We start from the raw sequence: 22,125 nt of genomic DNA on the forward strand, positions 1-22,125 counted from the left end.
AAAAGGTAACCTGCGTGGTTACCCTTAATTTATTGCCGCTACTGATTGTAAGCTCATGTATACAATCTCAAGCGGTGCTGGACATCGGTCGGCAAGCAAAAACGCTTGAAATCTGGAACAGAGGTATTAAAAAGTGGCCACACTCTCTTATTGGCGGTGCTCGCTTTGTCTCTCGAATTAATTTATCGAACGACAACTGGTTTTAATTTAATTTGACTTTGATGACTTCATTATGGTATGTACGTGATATTCATGAATGTGGAACTACTGCTGGAGAAAACAACGACAGTGAGTCTTTCTTAAAATGGGTGCATACAATACCTGACAATGAGCTAATTGTTCTAATAGTTTTGATAGCATATAAATTATTAATAATATAGTAATTCGGGGACTTAATTTTATCAATATTTGCTCTAATATGTCTGCAACAGATGAAATTCATTTCAATCCAAAATATTACTTATATTTATAAATTTTCTCCTTTCAATAAAATATCTCATTGATGCCATAAATTTTAAAATTTTGTGTAAAAACTGTGAATCTGAATTTAGCATTTCAGACTTCGCTTTTGCAGAGGTCAATGTGAAGAGACTGATTGTAAGCCAAGAGCGTCAATCGCCGATCTTCAAAATCGTCTCCTCTATTATCAAGAAGTCAATGAACTCTCGAATCTAGATAGCTCTGATTTGGGCTTATTTTTATTGGAATGGAAGAAAATAATCTAGATAGGGCAATTTTATTAATAATATTATTAATTTACTTTCGTTCTTAGTATTTTCATTGTGCAACACGCAATACCTTTTAATTTTCCACTCACTAATCGAAGTAACGCCTTTAGCACGATTGCAAGCAAATAAAGCAATAAATCAAAGAGCAATAATACACGCTATAAATTAAGATGTGGAGTCAATTATCTTGAGCGTACGAGCGATTCGACGGTTAAAGGACGTGCAATTAAAATATGCATCTCGCTTCGAAAAATTGCACCAAGTGTTTGCATAATTGTCAGCTATAAATCACTCCGCCATAACTCGCTGTCATCACGACGCTGGAATACTTTTCCTCAGTGCAGCAAGAAGTGGTATTGCAGTGAAAAATCACAAATTGATGGCTGGCTCCTTAGTGGAAATGAAACATCCTCAATCATTGCAATTCTCTTCCGTGTTCTTCGCTCCTTGCGCTTGCCGGGAACGATGACGGCAATAATATTTCAAAAAAAAAAAAAACAATTTACACTCTGAAGGGCAATAAAAGTCAAAATTTCGGGTGTCCAAATAAACACAAACAGGGCTCGTTGACTTTTCATAAGTGCAGCTGTCCAGGCGCAATATTTCACGAGTGCAAAACCCCGAAATGCGCGACACTTACCTGAATTAATTTCCCATTAAGGCCATTAGTTTGTCTGGACTGTGAAATGGTCACCATCAATAATAGTTATAAATGAGCCGAATTCGAGAGTAACGCGACACGTATTTGCATGTCCAGTACATTCTCCTCTGTAGGACATGTCATGTCTACTCTAATTGCAGCAATTGACACCTCATGGTATGTAGGCTGCCGCCGAACCAGCAAAGTGACAGGGAGACGACACTGATTATCATATAAAAATCATATTGTTTACTGCAGCGTTGGCATACTTTGGATTCAGCATTGCGCTGCTTCAATTTCGTATGCAGCGGGAAATGAAAGCCACAGATATTTAGGTGAATCGTGGAACTTAAGGAACAAGCAGTGTAATTGAATGAAAAAATATATACCTAAAGCTTTCTTTCATTATTGATACTCTCGATAATTTTTTTACCAATTAAGTACAGTCAAAGTGCAGATTTTTTGCAAATATCAGAAATTACTTTCAAGGTTAAATAGCGCCTTAACAATTGTTAAAAGTGTTTCCTGTGTCTTTTTATCAAATAAAATTTTAGACTAATACCTGCCCTTACATTAAAATTTTAGTATTGGGTAGAACAGACAGCTTGTTTGTATCATATTAAATATAAGCAAATTTTGCTTATATTTTAAACTACGACTCCTTTCTTTAAATCTCTTATTTTTTTAAAATAGAGGTCTCAGCCAGCCGCACAGCACCGCGCCAGCTGCAAATTTTGGGTCACGTGGTGAGCTACCAGTAAGACTAATCAAAAAGTGAGATGGAAAAAATGGTTTTCGTCCCTTCAGACAGTTAAGCACCATCGTGCTTAACTTTTAAAATTAAGTCAGTCGCGCCAGCCGCTGGCAAAAATGTTTAGCCGCCGGCGCCTAATATTACGAGGCTGAGAACTTTAATTAAGAAGGATTTTTGTTAAGTAAAAGCTTTTTAATTTTTGAATAAAGATAAAAGTTGACGTCCTTTTAACACATCTACACTGTCTCTGAAAAGTGCCGCGCATTGCCAAACCAAAAAGAAAGTTTTTTGTAGCACTCATACAAGCGGCAAATGAATAATTGTGACAGAGAGAGGCCGTTCACGGAGATGGAAGTAAAAACACCTGAAGCTGCGCCAGGAGCAGCGGTGGCACCGAGGGCTGCTGGCAAGTATTTATCACGGCGCGGCGAATGTGACTTACGAACCAGCAGCAACAGCAGCAAATTATGATTTGTGGTCCAAATTCCCACCTGTTGAGTTGGTGGCATTATCAGCACCATTTGAGCGGCGCTTTTTGCTTTTGCACCGAAGAGTGGTCCCCATAAATAAAATATGCCCCTTAACACTATACTTATTGCCGCACAAAGGCAGCCATAAATCAGCGGCCCCGCGACTTATTCTGCACATCGCCGCTTAAAAAGCAATTCAAATTAATTGCAAACCAGCTTTAAATAAATGAAATGCTCGCGTGCTGCCCAGCAATTAATAAGAGACGCAATCAGGTGAGATGCAATTTGTGCGAGCGCGCGCGTGTGTTTTATTTGGATGTTAATTTCCGGTTCAGTCGCATGCAGTGCTGGGCCACAGCCGCCTACTAATGCATGATGCAACCTCTATACGCGTATTATAATGCCAAACCGATACTTGACACAAGAAATAAAGCTCTTTCTCAACAAGCGTTCAATAGTATCCATACCAATGCAGTCATCGCATTAATCGTTTTTCGTAATTTATTAAAATAAACAAACGATTAAAATAAAAAAGCTGCAAATATTTACTAGCGAGGAGTAGAACAGAGTATAGGAAATGCGGGTGTCACGTCTGCTGTTAACTGGTATTAAAGTAAGAAAATATAAGTAAAAAATAACTCATCGAACAGCGTTGCAAGCTCAAACGCATTTTTCAATAATTTTATTTGTTCGCTTGCCAATGAACTTCAAAAACGCGTTGTGCATGAAAATTAATCAATAGCACTTGATTGAAACTATGCCAGTCTGGAGTCAAAATTTTGTCAGGGACTACCATAGTGGCTTGTGGGGTGGGCGCCCGACTGAAGGGGCGCCATATATTATGACCTATGTAATATAGTTAAGGATGGGTGCACCTTGAGTAAACCCGATTCTCCCAATTAGCCTGCCTGGAGTCCGGCGTTGATTGAGAAACTTTCAAATTCTGAGCAAAACTCGCAAAATCCAACGCGAAGGACAATTAACTCGCTTAAAAAATACAATGAAAATTCTTTGCTTTGCTATATTTGCCGTCTAAAATTCTAAAAAACGGCTTGATTGGCATCACAATTTTTTAGCTGTTCTGCTATAGTTTTTTCCGTGAAAATTAAAGAGCACCAACTCTAGAAACAGAAACTAGAAAGAAAAAGCTAATTAATTAGCAGCACGTGGCACAAATTGCAATAATGCGTTTTAGATCAATCAAGAGTATTGGAAATTTGCTAAAAATATAAAGAATAAGCATCCAGCTAATTTTACCGAAATAATAGTACAGATTATTACTTTCACTGACATCTTTAATATTAAATTATTTTTAAAGGAAATTAGACAAATTCAAAATTTGTGATATTTTGCCAACCAATAGAGGTTTTCTCCGCTGGCCACCAATATGGTGCCAGCACAACAAATTTTCTTGGAATGGGAGCCAAAGGGGCGTTCGCATTTCCTTGAGCGGGCCGGAGAGCATTCATATTCTAATGTCTTGTGTTGGGAGGCTGTCAGGAACTCGTCAAGTGTTAGTGGAGTCGGTCGGGCCAATGATGGATTATCCCCGGCCCGCTCGCGCTACCCCTTATCATCTCTCTCCGCAATAACAACATCATAGACAGAAAAGAAGATGAAATAATATAAAAATGCGTGCTCGCCGACGCTCTTATGAGCAAGATGGATTGCGTTTCTATTTTCACTTACATTTCAATAAATTATATCTTCTGCCTGCCCCCTCTCTGCATCTACAACTTTTTCCGCCACTCTCTTACCAAAATGCTGTTTTTGTTTGTTCCTCTAGCGAAAGAGATTTCATCCACCGACTCTTTTCTACACAACTGTATATAGGCAAGAGGAGAAGCTTGTCTGAGCACATTTTGGCCCATTGGGAAAAGGAAATGTTATTGTGAATCAAGTGCACTAAAACCAAAAGTCAAATAAAATCAATAGTTCCAAAATATTACCTTTTTATAGTATGAACAATTATTTATATTGATATTTTTATGATTTTTATAATACAGTATGTTAATGCTGCATTTTTTGCTCTTTTTTATCCCTGTGCGAGGACCGGGAAGGGCGCGCACTGCACTAGCACGAATGCTGAAACCCGGGTCCCAATAACACCGCGAACGGATAACATGGGCGCACCAGGCCGCACAGGGACCCAGCCCACTGAATAATTTTATTATAACGTAGAATATGTCTTCTTCATTGCGGTAAAAACAAAGAAATAACGCTTCCCAAGAGAAGTGTGATTTAGAAAATTACTCAATTATACCATAACCTTGTCGTATTATAATAAGCTGGCCTTCAATTTAGAGAAATTTTATATTTGATTAAATCAGCTATGGAGTTCAAGTTTAGCTGAAGTTTTGAAGAGATTAGAAATGAAACACGTCAATTAGCCATAGGCAACTACGACATTTTAAATAAATTGTTATTGGTCAAATTCTTTAACAAATATTTTCGCTTATTTCGTAATATGTACCTATAGCACATTATTGTTGGCTGCTTCAATTTTTTACCATCCGTACAGAATAAAGAATAACGTACAATAGCACCATCAATTCACATACAGGAAGTTTTAGATATAGAAAATTTTTAAAAAGATTTGTAGTGGATGCGGAGATCCTTTTACATTTTTTGGTTTTGGGTATTGTTTGTAATTTTTGTTAGGCGATATTTTTTAGAAATTCGTTGCAACAGAAAAATAATTTTTTTAATGATATAATCAGATTTTGCCGGAATCGCGAGCAGTTAAGTTGCACTTCTAAAAGAGTATGTGTGATACCTAGCGTTTAAGTTCGAAGGACCCTGATCAATCGGGTAAATTCTTTCTTCTATTTTAAGTTGTTCGTAATTTAATTCAGAATGATTTATCAAACTTAATTATTCTCTTAAAACGGTAATTTATTTACGTTTAAAATTGGTTACCTGTTGTCTAAGAATTTTATTCTAAAATCGATTTTAAATCCTGTTTAAGCAGGTCCTTGTGTTCTGTTAGTCATAAACGACTGATTAAAGAAGAATAATAATAATTATTATTAACAATTATTGTTCAAGACTCCTAGAGATATTTATCACCCCCTTCCTAAAAGATTCAATAACAACAGGGAAAAAGAACTTTAAATCATTTCTTTTGGACGATTTGGCGCTAGGCTACCTTCAAAATAAATCTCCTACCAATCGGAGCGTTGCTCACCAGCGAGTGGCCAATCACAGTTCTTCGCGGCAAGCAACAACAAATACATACACACATGATCGCCAAAATAATGTCAGCGATCCAGCGATCCCCCGGCAGCAGATTAAGAGGATGAAGATCTTGCGCGAAATGATTTGCTCTAATGTCAGATAGTTTGCGTTATGCAATGATCTAGCAACATTTCAAGTGCCTTAGACTCTACCTTCAATAACTGGAATAGCAGGTTTATTAATGTTAATGTCTCCAATTTAATTTGTGAACTAAATGAATTTAACATTTTTATTCAATGTGCATTACTGGAAATTTTTTCGTGTGTTTGTTAATTCCATGCAGAGCTATAACATGACAACGTACACGTTTTATTTTGTATTTAGTTCACAATTTATTTTCATTGTTTTCTTTTCTTTGATGTCCTGTTTCCCCCCGTTATTTAGTATGCTATCTATGTATCTACAATTTTTTTTACAAATAATTTCAGCATGGCCGAGGAAAACCGAAGTTCATCTCCTTCAGATGAGGTGTCTTCTTACTGGAAGGCGATTGTTGAGATGATGCGGATCTTTATCCAGCATCCGAAGCGGATCAAATCCAAATTCAGGGTTTCGTTCAACCAGATCTTTGTGAACCTAGAAGAAAAATCAAACCTCTTTTGCCCAACACCTTCATGCAACACTGAATATGCAGTCCAAGATTACCAAAGTATTTTAATTTATCTAGAATGATTGATTAAAGTGTTTGTGTTAAATTAATTCATGTGATTTTAGATTTCTTGGATACCATGACCAATTGTTTTTTGATCTTACTCACCAAAGACCTGGACTATACAAAAGTGCCTGATATTTCTCATTTTTATGAGAAACTTTTAAAGCTTGTCTACTTCAACTGTGGAGATTTATTCAAAAGTCTAATGGACAACCTCATGTCAACTCTGATGAGTAAGCCTGTTTTTTTGTTCAAACGAAACCTGAAAAAATTATTTTTGCAGTGATCTTGGATGTCTACGTCAATCCAGTTGGCTTCTATCCACAAATCACTGTTGGTGCCTTCTGTGCTAATAGTGCCAGTGAATTTCCTTCAGACTGCAGAACAGCAGTAAGAATTGGCAGCCTAGAAAGCGCAAATCCCATTGTTTCCTTCCTCACAGATGTAATAATAATATACCTATTTTACTTTTATTTTAACTTCGTGAAATTTTATATCCAATTGCAGGTGATCTTTAGCTCTTATCAACTGGCTCTTCAATCCCCTCTCGGAGAACAAACTTGGCGACTTCTTCTCAAAAGACTGGAGGCGTGGAGCATTTTCAAATACAGCGATCTATTTTCAAAAGATCTTTTAGCTTCATTCCCATTCCATGAAAACTTAACTGTGAGTACTAAATTAAATATTCATGCAAAGGTATTATAGTACTGTTGAATTCAGTGTATACCTCTGCTCACCGCATCTTGCTCTGAAATAGTTCAGGCAAGCAAGTCAGGCAAGGATGATGATGATTTAATGAAACTGCAAAATCAAGTTGCTCGAATCTTCTTGAGGCCCAATTTCCCCATTCAAGAGCTTGCTAACTTGCCATTTCCTGGCAAACTGAAAGGCGCTGTTATGAAGAATTGCTGTGTGCAACAAAATAGTAATCTTTTTTTGCTGACAATTCATATGAACTAAAATTCTGTTTCCCAGCTAATCAGAGCAGCCTTGTAAAGTTGGTGTGTACTCTCCTGAGTAACCATGTCATTGGCTTGAGTGATCTAGAAATCAAATGGCTTGCACACAAGTTCAATGCAACTTCCATGGTTAGTACTTTCCAACCCCTTTTTAATTTTTATCGAAGATATTAATTTCATCCTTTACAGGTACCAGGCCTCCTACTTTTGGCATACATGGAGGCTGAGCTTAGGAAAGGGTCATCTAACTTCCAAGCTAACAACTTTGAGCAGTCTCCTGTCAAATCCAGTGCCAAGAAGTATGCCGGAATTATTTTTCTGTTATGATCTTAACTAATTAATTCTCTTATCCTCAGCTTCAAACATGCTGAAGACTTGAGCAAAGTGTGGCAAATTCTGCAAAGCATTTTCTTAAAAATCTTGGATAAAATAGCTCAAATGGAGGATCAAGATCTCACAGACACTTTCAATGGAATTGAAAAGCTGCACATGGTGCTCAATGGCCTTCAAGTATCAATTTGCAGCTTTGATGAGAAGCAGAAAAGAGTAACTGCCTACGCATCATTTTCCTTCTTTCCTTTGCACTTGGGAAAAATTGTTGCCCAAATGGGAGTCTTGCCAAGGCACTGCATTGAAAATACTGCGCTTGATAGCAAAACACCACCCAAAGTGACCTCTCAGAGGATATTGACTGCTTGGAGCCAGATTTTGGACATGCTGAATGTACTTCGCCATTTACCGGAGTCGTCAAAACTAGAACCCGCAGATTTGAGTTCCATTGAAATCCTTTGTGGCTTGCCCTGGCTGAGGAATGAAACAGACCTTAATGTTACTCAAAACAAACTCGAATGGTACCATATCATCGCCGATTCTGTGCAGAAACAATTGAAAGGTATGTTCAGCCCAACTTAATAATTTTAAGAGCTTGTTAACATTGTAATCGGTTATCAAAATTAATATATTAGCTAATATGGCACAAACTTATGAACAAAATAAATAATTCAGCTCTTATCACATTTGTTTGAAATGCAGTTGCCTTTTTTATAAAATTTTGCTGTTTAATAAAGACATTTTTTACTTAACAACTATTTAAGGCAGCAAACCATTACTAGTTAAGTACAAAGTGTCCTGTAAATTTATGTACACATCAATTCTTATTTAAATTTTAACATAAATTAAGTTTTAATACAATCTATATTTGATTTTAAGTAAATCAGATTCATTTGGACACCTGTAAATAGTATATGTAAATTTTGTGATGAAATTTGTGTTGATATGTACCATATATTAAATTGCAAGCTGCAAAATACACGTTAAAAAATAATTATCTCACCTCTTGCTGCTTTATGTATAATGTGTGTGGTAATACACCGAATGGTGTTCAATAAATTTTCTAATATAATCTAAAATTTATTTTTCAGTTGGCAAAGACAATGATTTCAGGCATGAATTGCTGGCACTGTTTGTAAAGGTCTTTAACAACACAAAATTTCGGCCAAGTACCTGGAGAGTGCAGGTGGTTTTAAACAACCTGTCAACTTTGCGTGGAGACCACATGGTGATTATGCTCCAAGCAATTCCGGTCCTGATCTCCACTTGCCAAAGGGACGACATTGAGCCCTTGTATGCAGCCTTCAAGAAAATAAAAAGCGTGCATGATGTTCGAGTATCAAGAGCTGCCGCAGGAATTCTCCCAAGCGTAGTTTGTGCCCTGTCAGGTGGATGTGAGGTGCAAGAAAGCATCATAGAAGGGGAATTCATCTCAACAACCAAGATCTTAGTGAGAATTTGTTGTCCAGAATGTACAAAAAGCATTATCTCATCCAGGCCACGAGGGTGGAACTTTCTCAATGGTAAATTCACTGAAGATTGGAAACAGATGATTGAACACAAAGATGATGACGTTCGGAGAGCACTCTGTTCAGGATTCCCTCAAATAGTGCAGCATTTAGGAAAGACATTCAGCTTGCAAGACATAGAAACCTGGCTACAGCTCCTCACAGATGATGATTCTCTTATTGCCACTGACTTTGCCTTGAATTTGCCAACATTGCTGAATTTGAAGAACAACTCTGTGACCAAAGAGGAAATTGCCACCATGATCATTACTTCACTGCATTCTTTGATTGAAACTACCTGGAAGAAAAAGAAAGACTGGAACACAGTTCTCTGCGCTGTTGATCCGCTTTTGAGAATTGAGTTGGATTCGTTGGTCAAGCCGATTATGATGATAGTCGTGAAGCTGGTTGCTTTGAGGAAAGAAGATGTTTGTGGACTAAATCAAGCTGTGTTACTAGAGTATGTCAGCATCAATCTGGTCAACCCAATGGTTCTATTCTTCCAGTCTCAGGATGATATCTGGTCGGTTGTCATAGACACATTGGCAGAACAGGATCCAAGTGAAAGAAGTGCTGTATACTGCTTCCAACGAATCAGCAACATTTTCAACATCAGACCAGATGTCTTAAAGAAGCACCTTTTCCATTTCCTGCAAATTCTGATCCCCAGGTGCTTTGTTGACTCAAATTTCCTGTACATCTTAACTGAAACTGCTGTGTACCTGAATGTCTCTCAACAAACAATGCTCAAAAAGTGGCACACCATGCTGTACCCCATGCTTCTGGTCAAACATCCTGACTGCCTGGACTTTTATCTCAAACTGGCTGACTGCAACGATAACATTGACCGATATCTCACCTTGATAGTGATTCAGGTTATCATCAACTGCTCTTCTAGTTCAAAACAAATCGTTGACAAGCTGTCTAACATTTTAAAAGACAGTGAAGATAATCCTGGACTGAGTCCTGAAGAAGTTTCACAGCACCTTCAGAACCACATGCTAGGAATCCTGGATACAATACAGAGCAATGTGTTGAACAAATACGCAAGTGCTGACCTGAAATTGCGGTCTTTGTTGGGCTTTACAAACATGATCAGCTTCATGAGCAAAGAAGCGGTGACCCAATTTTACAGCAAGATACTGGATGTCATTTGCACCTTCAAAGCCCTTGAAGAGCAGAGTTTGGTGAAGGCTTATTGCTCGCTCATCCTGACCTTCTTACACCGATTGGAGAATGACAAAATTGGACCAGTGATGTTCACAGTGTTGACAAATGTGACTTTCCTAAACTTGCAGCAGTTCAGATCTGAAGCCAAGGCGATTGTTGGCTTCTTTGTCATCACCAACAAGGAACAGATAAGACAGAACGCACCAGACCTTTTCAACTTCACTGAACTTCTGGAAGAGCTCAATTTCAACAGAATTTTAAAAAGCTGCCAAGAAGCTTTTGAAGCTATGGACTATGAGGACATTCTGGAAGGAAAACTGCTAGCAATTTCAAATAATTATGTGGAAAGTCGGATTCTGGCCCTGAAAGTTTTGAAGGTAATTTTTCTCAATAGTAAAATGTCGTTTTATAAATTATTGCAAAATTACAGAATTTTTTGGTGGAAACTCAGCCTAAAGTGCAGGAATTCCTCTTCAGCCACAGACGAGAAAGCACAAACTTGAACTCCGTTATCGGCAAACTGATCGCTGGAGCCTCATCATCAAACTCTGGTCTTAGAGTTCCCAGCATTGAATGCCTGAGCGAATTGGGAGCCATTGATCCAAGCCACTGGATTGTGGCATTTGGTTTCAAAGACTCTGCCAATTTTTTCATTGACTCCTCGTGTGCCAGTTTTGTCTGCAAAGCTCTTGAAACTTTGTTGGATGGATTCCAGTCAAGCACGAAGAAAGCAGACATGGATGTTATTGGCTATGTGTGCCAAGAGTTCATGAAAGCCAATGACTTTCAAGATGAACCAGCAAAGGCTCCTGTGCAGATATGGAACCGATTTTCGGATCAAACCAAGTCGATGTTAATGCCATTCTTCACATCCACTTACATCTGCAAAAAGGCAATTGAAGCAAGCGAACTTCCTCATCCTCTTGCCAACTCTCATTATGCTGGAACTTTTGAAGATTGGATTTTCCACTGGGTCGTGCGATTGATATCCTTCATCAAGAACAAGTGCATCCGTGACACCTTTGACGCCCTCAAGTTGGTTTTTCGAATCGACCTGAAAAACATTCATTTCTTTCTGCCTCACATATTCACTCATGCTGTGTGGGCCGCTAGTGCTGAAGAAATTGATATGATCGTTGAGGAAATGCTTGCTGCAGCACACATGCATGAACCAGTAGGCAATCTGAAAGAAGAGGAATCGTTTGAGATCATATTTAGAGCACTTGAGCAAAATTTTGATATGCAGAGTTTTGTGGAACTGGAATCAGTTGCTTCAAACCTGACTCAAAATGAGATGAGCTTGAAGTGTTCAAAATTGATATTCTTTCTGATCGATTACATCATCCACTGGAATTTGGAATTTGAGCAAGCTCCACAAGGTTCAAGCTCTGGAAAGTCACGATCATCACGCGCTTCCAATTGCAGCGAAGCTTCGTTCTTGTCAAATTCAACTCTTGCCTACAAGTACAGAATAAACAAAAGTATCATAAGATTTAAATTGCAACAGCTCTTGTTAATCATAAATATTTTCAGAGTTCATCGCTCGGTTCAACATGAAAGTGTCAGCAGAGCAAAATCATGCTTGCAATGAAAATTTCCGAGCCTTGCGTCACTTGGACATGCACTGCTTGAACAGGAGAGAAAACGTGGAAGATTGCTTGAGTCTCTTTTTGGTTTGAACTTCTATGAAATAAGAAAGGGGAGAAATAAATTCTTAATCTTTCAGAGAGTCCATTCTCAGCTACAAAACTCTGACTTTGTGAATGGAGTTTCCTCCCTCAGGACGGGGGCCACAGCCAAGTCTGAACAACTTCTCCTGAATGAAATGAGCGGACAGTTTCAGGTGAGTTTAATCAGAATATTTTTCAATGTCAATCATTGCCTGCAATCCTGCCTTAGGAGTCAATTATTTGGTACGAAAAGATGCTGCACAGTCGGCAAGGGGACCCTCATGATATCGTGTGCTACATGATCAAGGCTTATCTCCAGCTTGAGCAGTACCAATCTGTCCTTGGGATCTATCAAAAACATCACTCTGAAACCAACTGGTATTTTTTTATAATTTTTGTTGTTGTAATCAATATTAATTTTTCCTTGTTAAAATTAGTTCCAAATTCAATGGAAGCCTCACTGCAAATAAGCTAGAGGCACACTGGCGAACTGGAGAGTGGGAAAAACTTCATCTAACACTTGAAGATGCTGGGGAGTGTGACTTAACCTGGGCCTTCTACTTTGCTAAAATACTTGACAGCATTTTCCATTGTGCCTTTGGTGAGGCCAAAAGGAACATTGTTGTCATGAGAGATGCGTTAGGCAGCTGGCTGAATCAGTGTGGAGCAAATAGCAGTCCATATGCTGCCAATTATCCTGCATTTTTATTGTAATGATCTACATTGAATACATGGAAATTCTTAATTGAGCTTTAATAACAGGATGCATCTGCTGACTGACGTTGAAATAGTTGTGAAGCTACTTCATCCAAACGAACAGCTGGGAAGTTTGAGCAGTATGAACCAAGTGACCAAGATTAAAGCTGCATTGGAAATTATGGAACTAAGGCAAAAAAGGATCAGTTTCTCGTGGAAAGGACTCCAGCTGGTTTTGTCTGTGAGACGAACACTGCTGTCTTTACTACAACACACTTTTGCTGGCTTTGCTGAAACTGATTCTTTTATCAAAAAGCAATTAGGTCAACTCTGGATTGAGAGTGCAAGAGTGTCCATGAAGTCTGTTTTCACAATTATAACTCTAGCATATGATACTCAACCAACATAAATTGCAGCCACAGACAGTTCCCTCAAGCACTAGGCTACTTAATCAGCAGTGAGCAGTGTGGACTGAAGGAAACGTTTGTGCTACAAGCTCAGCTAGAATGGGAAAGAGGAGCAAAGGAGTTGGCCCTGATTTATTTGCAAAGGGGAATCAACAAGCATTTTCCTGATAGGAAAAACTTGAGGCCAGGCATGGAGAGCGACGAACAGCAAGCTATTTGTGGGAAGGTTAGCATTAAAAAATCAACCATTGTACATCCAATATAATGGCATTGTTAAATTTTAGCGTAATTTTCAGTACAAAAACAGACTATGCCTAGGCTCGCCAGTTATTAAATTTATCTTCTATTCTAGGCCATGCTGCTCATTGCTGAATACAGCTACAAGATGAAAATTGTTGATGCTCGTCAATCATTAGTCCTGTACAGAGCTGCAGTTAACTGCTATTCTCAAAGCGAAGAAGCATGGATCCACTATGCGCGGATGTGGGATGTAATCAAGACAAGCAAAGACTTGATTTCAGGAGAGGAAAAAAGCTTGTAAGTAATTATCACTATAATATCTTTTGTATTTTAAAAAGTTGATTGTAGAAATGCCCTGAAGGAAATTATTCGGTGCTACAGCAGTGCGTTGACATATGGTGTCAAACATGTGTACGAATCGCTGCCGAGAGTGATCACCATCTGGGCAAACACTGGTACCAAACTTCATGAGCTCATTTCAAATGGCAAAAATGACAAACAAACTGCCGCCAGAAAAGCACTATTGCTGAACGCATTCAATGTCTTCCAAGATCACTTGAGTGAGTTTCTGGTGTTGTTTCTCAAAACTGTTTTACCAACTTAATTCATTGCAGGAACTCTGAAAAAGAAACTGCCTCCGTATGCTTTTTACGTGTGCTTCAATAGCCTCAGCTCTAGACTGTGCAACCCATACAAACCAGTATACACCTTCATTCAAGAAATATTTGTGGGTCTTCTTCAAGCTCACCCATACCAGATGCTCTGGAAGCTGATTCCAATGATAAAGGTTAATTAATATCTAAAAAAATGAAAAGTTTTGGAATTCAAATTTGTTTAGGTGTCGCATACTGTCAGGGTTAACAGAATCCAGGAGACTTTGCTCAAGTTTGGTGAAAAGAACAACGAAATGAACAAACTGATGGACAACTACGTCAATTTGAACAGCTTTCTATACGACTTGGGGCATCTTCAAATCAAAGTATATACTTGTAAAATACACTATTGTGTAGATGTTGACTTTTTTCCCTCTAGAGTGCCAGTTCCAGAGCTAGGATGTCTACCATTGCACCAAAACTGGTCGAGTTCTTCAGAGCTCCAAAAGGTATCAAGATTTTAATGCCCACAGATGAATTGATGAGTGTTGTGCTTCCTGACGAGTCTGCAGATTTCAAAAACTACAATGCGTTCCCAAGGCAAGGAATATTGCTTATATTTTGGCTCTTGATGAAAAATTGTATAAAATTTTCTATAGAGAACCTGTGTTCATAACTGGTGTCTTGGAGCCTGTAACGATCATTACATCCTTGCAAAAACCAAAGAAGTTCACATTTTCTGGCTCTGATGGTTTGGAATACTCCTGGCTCCTGAAGAACAAAGTAAGGTGTTTGGTTGTTAGTTGAAGAAAAACTGATCGTAATGTCCTCAGGATGATTTAAGGATTGATTCCACTGTGATGCACTTTATGCAGGCTTTGAATGCATTATTAGATCAATGCACAGAATGCAAAGAGAGAAGACTAAGCTGCAGGACCTATGTGAGTAATTTAACAAAATGTTACTTCTATCAGTTTTCAAAATATATTTTTTCAGAGTGTTGTCCCATTAGGAGAAGACTGTGGACTCATTGAATTTGTGCCCAATTTGACCACAATGCGCCAAGTGATCATGACTCTCTACCAAGGCAAAGGAGAAAAATGTGATGCAAAAGAAGAATTGAGTAAACCCGTTAAATAATATTATTATTATTCCTTTTAACCATTCTGTTATAGAGAAAAATGATACCATTGAGACAAAGCGGAGGATTTTTGAAAATGCGCTCATCCCAGCTAATCCTCCTGTCTTGAGTGACTGGTTCCATTGGAAATTCCCAGACCATTCTGCATGGTAAACTTTATCTGATTTAAAGTACACCAAGATTTTCAATTGTTGTATAGGAACGAAGCCAGGAAAAGATTTATTTATTCCTCAGCTGTGATGTCAGTGGTTGGGTACATTCTTGGTCTGGGAGATAGGCATGGTGGAAACATCACATTGGACATCGCCACTGGAGAATCGATCCATGTAGATTACAACTGCATTTTCAACAAGGTAGTCTATCCTGTGCTTGTGGTTATATGCCAACAATCTTATTTAATTTAGGGAGAGACGTTACCTTGGCCAGAAAAGGTGCCCTTCCGGTTGACCCACAACATGATCAAAGCTATGGGAATATCTGGCATGGAAGGGCCGTTTCGGAAAGCTGTTGAGCTCACTCTAAGTGTCATGAGGAACAACGTTTTAACACTTCTCGGCGTTTTGAGGCCTATCGTGTATGACGCAACCACTATTGACAGGATGAGTGACGCTGAAAACAGTGTCAAGCAAGAATTCATGAACAAATCAGTAAGAAATAAAATAATGGGTCTATTCACCTTATTCACTTATTCTCATTAGGTTATTGCCTCATTGAAACGAGTGCACATGAGACTCGCCGGCATGCTGAATGATAAAGTTGCTGATGCGTCAGCTGAAATGAGCCTGTCTCCTGAAGGACACGCTAAAGCAATCATTGCTCAGGCAACAGATGTGAATAATTTGTGTCAGATGTATCCTGGATGGGGTGCTTTCCTTTAAGTTTAATGCCTTATGTTGATAATAGTTTAATAAATCAAGCTGATGCTTTGGTTATATTAACCGCATTTAATAATAAACTGTCTCTTTAGCACTTCTTCCATTTAACTATAGCGCAAATTATAGGGCATTAATGTGTAATATTCCTAGTTATTTAATTGATCTCTTTAGGTTTTTTAATTTTCTATGCCTGACCATAAAAAATAAACGAAGGATTTTTTGGCGTTTAACTATAGTTTAAAATCATGTGATAGTGCACAATTTATTATTGAATAATAATAATTATTCTGAAGTTGAAATAACAGAAGTTATTCAGAAATCAACACATTTATTTCATGAAACCAAATTATGACAAAACCAGTCCTCAATCATATAATATCCCTCTAGTCTACATCTATAACCAGAGGATTAACTAGGTAAGTGTCAATTCAGAATAATTAAAGATGCATTTAAGTGTGAGTTATTACTAAGCAACATAGTGAATGTCATCATCACAAAGTAGAACTAAACTTTGTTGATAGCAATTTAAAAAATCAAGCGGTTTCTCCAAATTTTAACAAAATTGCCTAGTGTATTTCTTGCAGGGTTCAATAAGTAATTGAATTAGTGAAATAAATTTCAGATTTGCAATAAAATGCGAGTTCAAATTTAATTTAGTAAAATGTGTATAACATCCATATCAAAAGCTTGCAGGATTTATTAGATCTCACTGTCAGTTTGAACATTTCCCCGCATTTGAATATAGCTTAGTCATTTAACCTGTTCAAACTCATTGTCAGCAAACAACACATCAGACTACAGCCATTTTTAAGTCTTTGGCACTCTCTTCAACAGCACCATACAATTCATTAATAGCTGTGAACATGTGCGAAACTCCATAGGTCCCAATATTAGAGACCACTTGGCTGACATAATCAGGCGGGACGAAATCATACATTGGATTTAGCACTTTAACATTTGATGCAATTATACCGTCTTTGAACTTGGCCACGCCTTGAGGGTTGGCGAGCAAATTGAAAGTCTCGTTGTCAGATCGGTGACTTTCGCTTAGCATGCTGCTGAACTTGTAAGTTGGCGCGACGACAATCACAGGCACTTTGTGCTCGTGGGCCACAAGCCCAACCATGTGAGCTCCTGGCAAGGCTCTTAGGCCACCACTCCGGAGAACCAAGTTGGTTCCCAAGATGACTTTGGTCACTCTTGACATGAACGAGTAAATATTTGTGTCTGATATAAGCGTGGTTTGTATTTTGCTCTTTGCCAAAAGCTCTGCCATCTTGACCCCCTAGAGGAATGAAACAATAATAATTATTATATTTCGAGCATGATGTGATTGTTAAATTTTTACCTCGCACTGAGGGGCACCTTCAGCAACAACAACCTGGAAGTCTGAAAAATGTTCTGAGGCTTTTTTTGCTTGCAAGAATGCTGCAACAATAGACGACCTCCCGATCGTCATTATGACTTCTCCTGGTTGAATCTGCTCGGCTGCCTGCTCAGTTATGTTGTCAACAGATAGATCCAGTTCTGTTTTATACTCCGCAATGTGGTCCAAAATGGCATCCTTCAAGCCTGGGCATTGGGCTGAGAATTTCTTCTCCTGAATTTCCTCACAATTCATGCAGCTCTCCACGAATCTCTGCACCGCTTGAGTCGACTGGTTGACCGCATAATAATATTCGGCCCTGATTATGTGCATGAGCTGGAGGAGCACATTGGCGACGGTTGCGTGCAAGGGCAGGGCTGTTGTTAGCTTCTTTCCTTCGTCGTTTACAATCTTTAAAAGATCAGAAGCCACGGTCCATCCATCACTGGACGCTATGAGGTCGACAAAATTGGCGGTGGCTTTCGCAACTTCCAGAGAGCCCTGAATGTTGCCGTGTTTGATGTTAAACGCCAATTTGTTGCGAATCTCAGTGAATTGACTCATCCTGGATTTCATACGCCCAAAAAATTCCACTGAAAACAAATTATAGTCTTAAATTAAATTGTGTAATTTTTTACTCAACCTACATGTATTATTACAACATAATCTAAAACCTTCCCAGTCCCAACCAGTCCCCAGCTGGATGTGCTAATATCTATGATAAATAAAAAAAATTCATAATTTGTATCCATGATAAACTTGTGCTTACAATGACAATGGTGTTGAATTAAATCAGCTATTCCACTACATATCCAGTCTCTTGTCACAGGAAAGGATACATTTTGTTGAAAAAATCGCTGTATTCGTGCTCGTGCTCAATCAGTGTTCAATTCAATTCAACCAATTGCACTAGCATCTCTAAACACCATGCATGTATGTTGCGCAGCGCGACTGTCATTTGTCTGTTTCCTTCAGCACACGCCCACTTCAGCCAGTCAGCTACTCCAGTTCAGTGTTTCAGCTGGGGGTGTTGATCTGTGCACCGGTGACGTTTGCCGTCAAAGTTTCGCAACAAATTTGCACTTTTTGCGATCCCTTCCAGCTCCTTTCGTTAATGCAGTTAATATCCAATTGTAAGTAAAATCAATAATCTTCTTGGTTTCGGTAGTTTAACTCGCTCAGCTTGTGTAAATCATACGCCTTAAGTGACAATAATATTTTTAGAGTAAAGTCAGCTATCAATGTTATTTCTCTGTGATGAGTCATGTACCTTTAATATAATGCAATATTTTTCCATATTTGACGTATTTCTGTGCAGGAAAAATGAGTAGCAGAGACGACGAATACGACTACTTGTTCAAAGGTATAATCTGAGGCCTAGAAAGCCAATTTTGAAGAAGTGTTCCTATTAAGGAAATCTTTTGCAGTGGTGCTCATCGGAGACTCAGGCGTGGGAAAAAGCAACTTGCTATCAAGATTCACAAGGAACGAATTCAATGTTTCGTCGAAATCCACAATTGGTGTTGAATTTGCCACCAAGAGCATTCAGGTGACTATCAGTTTAAAACACTAAAGACTTAATGCAAATGTTGCGCACACCCAAGGTCAACGGCCACTTCAAAAAATGTAAAAGGCAATCATTTAAATATGCAATTTCTTTTACATATTTTCCTCTTTGCTTGCACATGATAATACAAGATCATGTTCTACTTTATTGTTAATTGCGCATTTATAATCAGGTCGATGGGAAGACAATAAAAGCCCAAATTTGGGACACAGCTGGCCAAGAAAGATACCGAGCCATCACTTCTGCCTACTACAGAGGGGCAGTCGGTGCCCTCCTGGTGTATGATATTGCCAAACACCTCACTTACGAAAATGTGGAGCGATGGCTGAGAGAACTGAGAGACCACGCAGACCAGAACATTGTCATCATGTTGGTGGGCAACAAATCAGACTTGAGACATCTGAGAGCTGTGCCCACTGATGAGGCCAAAGTGTTTGCTGAGAAGAATGGCCTTTCCATCATCGAAACTTCAGCTTTGGATTCCACCAATGTTGAGACTGCTTTCCAAAACATTCTCACCGGTAAGACCTGTGTGCATTTTGGCGCAAATCTCTCTTATTTTATCTTTATCCTACCAGACTAACTGTTTATTTGGTTCAGAAGTCTGTAACTCTTCTAAATCAATAACTTTTTTAGTTATCTTACTCCTTGTCCTCGTGAATACATAATCTTAGATCACCTATCTTCAATTTTTCTTCTTTTGTCACTATTATAAGCTAATAATTATAATGTGGTATTCACGCACGCTTAATTACCAATCGGATAATATCTATGCTACTATATCTGGGTCATTGTTAATCTCTCTTTCTTCTTTGGGAGTAGAAATCTTCAGGATTGTGTCCCAGAAGCAAATCAGGGAGCAGCCAGATGGAGATACAATCCGTCCGCACAATGTTGAAACAATTGACGTTAAGCCCACAGTCAATAATGAAGGCAGTCGCAGGCAATGCTGCCAAACATAAGTCACTGCGTTAGCTCAGGTGCAAACTCTGCTCTGATCAGCTCAATTGTTAATGTGGCAATTTTTAATTTTGCATGGCTTATTGTATCATCATTTGTTCATGTTTTTTTCTAAAATAAAACTACCGTACCACTTGCCCCGTTTTTTGTGTGTTTCAAAGTCAATTTTGTACTCTCATGGCTGAAAATGAAAATCGCTTTCATTGCTCCAGAAACGTTTTTTTTTTATCAAGGTCCGTGGTATCATCTAAACTGAAGTGATCTTCCAGACAACTAAAAATTTAAATTTTTAATGAAATGCCTTCAGCGTTAAGCCAAGTTATAAAATGCCCTGTAGTGTCTTAGGTTTCAGCAGCTCCCTTATATTGGGTCATCAAATCAACAAAACAAAATCGTCAAAATTAAACAAGTAATTTTGAGAGAGGACGCCTTAATTGTATTTTCCACAGTGAATTCTTCTTTAAATTTCCCTTCATAAAAGCTCAATTATCAGTTTGAAGCAACTTGTGAAAAGTAATGCTAGGTTCTCTCAAACTGCTATCCTAAAAACAATATTAATGTTGTATTGTTGATACTTTCATAGGCCTATTATCATTAAAGAGGTTGTTGATATTCAATTTGGGTTGGATTTTATGAATTCTTAACTGCGGCCATCATTAAGAAAGTAAAAACTAGGAAATAAAATTCTCATGGTCTTCAAAATTTGTGTGATTTTGCACGTCTAGATATGAAGAGCAAATTTTAAATAAAATTACAATAAAGCAAATATTATAAGTAAAGTTAACATTTAATTCGATTTTTTTTTTGCTGAAATGCTATTGAAACAATTGAATTCAATGAAGTAGCAATATTTTGAGGCACTCACTAGCAGATATGGTATTAAACACACAAAACTATTTTTTTGAAATTTTTGAAATTAAACGAAAGCATGGAATGCAAATGCATGAAATAAAAAAATCTGGAGTTGCAGAAATTAACTTAGAAAATATTATGTTTGTTCGTCTGCACACGCGTATCCAAATCCAAATAACAGTCAGTAATAATATTATATAATAATTATATTATACAGCCTGTAGTTTGCATGGACGCTAAAAACATATTGGCGATGAATTGTTCTTTCTATTTTTTGTTAATGTGACGGTTTTATCCGTGTGTTATTGTATTTTAAAATGCCTAAATGCTAATGCATTCAATTTTCCAGAGATCTACCGGATTGTGTCCATGAGACAAGTTGATTCTGGCATGGACCGGAGAGGACGCAATCCACACGACATGAGACCAATCCATGTTGAGGCCACAACACAAGAGGAATCTGGTTTCAAAATGTCATCCTGCTGTTCATCGCAATAAATCACACATTCAAACTTTCCTTTCATAGCGATTTTTGCAAGTCAGCATTATCTTCAAAGATACTTATAATATTATAATTACTATTTTACTCATATTTTGCATCCCATCTTGTATTATTATAGATTGGCATCATTGTACACTTTTTACATTGTTCTGGGCCTCTAATTGCGAACTTTTCTGATTTTCATATAGGCGTTGGCTTATCACATCTATAGAAAATTATTTTCATGTATTTTTTTATAGTTTACCGTCTAGTTTTAGATGCTGCATACATGCTGTAATTTTGCATTAATGGAAGCTTTTATAAATTGTAATTATGTTAAACTGTAAGATGATGCTAGAGACGTGGATCGCAAGAAAAAAACAAAGGTTATTTTAAACGTTCACAGGCGCTAAATTCAAAGCACACGAAAATTGTATTTTCGCACAATTGTTGAGATGGTTTAATTGGTTTTGGAACAGCTCTGCGCATGCATGTACACACTCTGGGTGATAGCTGCTGAATAATATTTGCATTCAATTCTATTTCAAAATATGTTTATATTGCGTAATTGTAATAAAACTAATTGAATCTATATATTATTTATTTTGATTTCAGAAAAATGAAAAAATCTTCTACATTTAATTGTGTTAATTGTTATCGTTTGTGCTATAAATGTACATCGTTTTTTGGAAATAGAACAAGCCTCATAAATTTTCAACAGTCATTTGGTTGAGGAAAATTAAGAGAACTTCGAACATGAGGAGTTTCTGCTTTCGCAATATTGATGTAACTAAAAAGTGAGAAAAAGCATTAATTATTTAATAATTTT

General features: G+C 37.8%; 3 protein-coding genes across 5 annotated transcripts; 2 read left to right on the plus strand and 1 right to left on the minus strand.

The window, feature by feature from the left end:
* The first annotated feature begins 5,808 nt into the window (after positions 1 to 5,808).
* Positions 5,809 to 16,150, plus strand: mei-41 (meiotic 41). The gene is made up of 29 exons (XM_065481640.1): positions 5,809 to 6,002; positions 6,258 to 6,478; positions 6,544 to 6,714; positions 6,765 to 6,925; positions 6,989 to 7,147; positions 7,202 to 7,406; positions 7,457 to 7,569; positions 7,630 to 7,739; positions 7,797 to 8,332; positions 8,862 to 10,825; positions 10,879 to 11,929; positions 11,982 to 12,121; positions 12,175 to 12,291; positions 12,348 to 12,496; positions 12,556 to 12,828; positions 12,881 to 13,174; positions 13,231 to 13,447; positions 13,574 to 13,758; positions 13,810 to 14,021; positions 14,076 to 14,248; positions 14,300 to 14,440; positions 14,494 to 14,654; positions 14,714 to 14,837; positions 14,888 to 14,995; positions 15,051 to 15,177; positions 15,230 to 15,344; positions 15,395 to 15,548; positions 15,600 to 15,842; positions 15,894 to 16,150. Exons 2-29 carry the CDS (start codon positions 6,259 to 6,261, stop codon positions 16,071 to 16,073), a joined length of 7,803 nt encoding a protein of 2,600 aa, XP_065337712.1. The 5' UTR covers positions 5,809 to 6,002; position 6,258; the 3' UTR covers positions 16,074 to 16,150.
* Positions 16,151 to 16,378: 228 nt separating this feature from the next.
* eIF2Bbeta (eukaryotic translation initiation factor 2B subunit beta) lies at positions 16,379 to 18,361 on the minus strand. The gene is made up of 3 exons (XM_065478319.1): positions 18,206 to 18,361; positions 17,419 to 18,029; positions 16,379 to 17,355 (listed from the first exon to the last, which is right to left on the minus strand). The coding sequence occupies exons 2-3, from the start codon at positions 18,010 to 18,012 to the stop codon at positions 16,861 to 16,863; spliced, it is 1,089 nt and encodes a 362-aa protein (XP_065334391.1). The 5' UTR covers positions 18,013 to 18,029; positions 18,206 to 18,361; the 3' UTR covers positions 16,379 to 16,860.
* A 50-nt stretch (positions 18,362 to 18,411) lies between these two features.
* Positions 18,412 to 21,890, plus strand: LOC135935768 (ras-related protein Rab-11A-like). 3 transcript variants are annotated; one of them, XM_065478323.1, is made up of 6 exons: positions 18,412 to 18,569; positions 18,755 to 18,799; positions 18,864 to 18,985; positions 19,176 to 19,524; positions 19,826 to 19,983; positions 21,165 to 21,338. In XM_065478323.1, exons 2-5 carry the CDS (start codon positions 18,760 to 18,762, stop codon positions 19,963 to 19,965), a joined length of 651 nt encoding a protein of 216 aa, XP_065334395.1. In that variant the 5' UTR covers positions 18,412 to 18,569; positions 18,755 to 18,759; the 3' UTR covers positions 19,966 to 19,983; positions 21,165 to 21,338. The 3 variants fall into 3 exon arrangements, with proteins under 3 accessions (XP_065334395.1, XP_065334393.1, XP_065334394.1); XM_065478321.1 differs by lacking the exon at positions 19,826 to 19,983 and having other exon boundaries at positions 21,165 to 21,890; XM_065478322.1 differs by lacking the exons at positions 18,412 to 18,569; positions 19,826 to 19,983 and adding an exon at positions 18,619 to 18,702 and having other exon boundaries at positions 21,165 to 21,890.
* Positions 21,891 to 22,125: the final 235 nt, after the last annotated feature.

Source organism: Cloeon dipterum, chromosome 2, assembly GCF_949628265.1.
Source record: "Cloeon dipterum chromosome 2, ieCloDipt1.1, whole genome shotgun sequence".
NCBI lineage: Eukaryota > Metazoa > Arthropoda > Insecta > Ephemeroptera > Baetidae > Cloeon > Cloeon dipterum.

What these genes read in the sequence shown, in the direction of transcription:
- mei-41 (XM_065481640.1), top strand. Translation starts at nt 6,259, where the DNA reads ATGGCCGAGGAAAACCGAAGTTCATCTCCTTCAGATGAGGTGTCTTCT. An exon ending in TCAGGAGAGGAAAAAAGCTT is followed by an intron (nt 13,759 to 13,809) that starts GTAAGTAATTAT and finishes AGTTGATTGTAG; the next exon opens with AAATGCCCTGAAGGAAATTA. An exon ending in TGTCTTCCAAGATCACTTGA is followed by an intron (nt 14,022 to 14,075) that starts GTGAGTTTCTGG and finishes AATTCATTGCAG; the next exon opens with GAACTCTGAAAAAGAAACTG.
- LOC135935768 (XM_065478321.1), top strand. Translation starts at nt 18,760, where the DNA reads ATGAGTAGCAGAGACGACGAATACGACTACTTGTTCAAAG. An exon ending in TTGCCACCAAGAGCATTCAG is followed by an intron (nt 18,986 to 19,175) that starts GTGACTATCAGT and finishes ATTTATAATCAG; the next exon opens with GTCGATGGGAAGACAATAAA. An exon ending in TTTCCAAAACATTCTCACCG is followed by an intron (nt 19,525 to 21,164) that starts GTAAGACCTGTG and finishes TCAATTTTCCAG; the next exon opens with AGATCTACCGGATTGTGTCC.
- eIF2Bbeta (XM_065478319.1), bottom strand. Translation starts at nt 18,012, where the DNA reads ATGAAATCCAGGATGAGTCAATTCACTGAGATTCGCAACAAATTGGCG. An exon ending in AAGGTGCCCCTCAGTGCGAG is followed by an intron (nt 17,356 to 17,418) that starts GTAAAAATTTAA and finishes TCATTCCTCTAG; the next exon opens with GGGGTCAAGATGGCAGAGCT.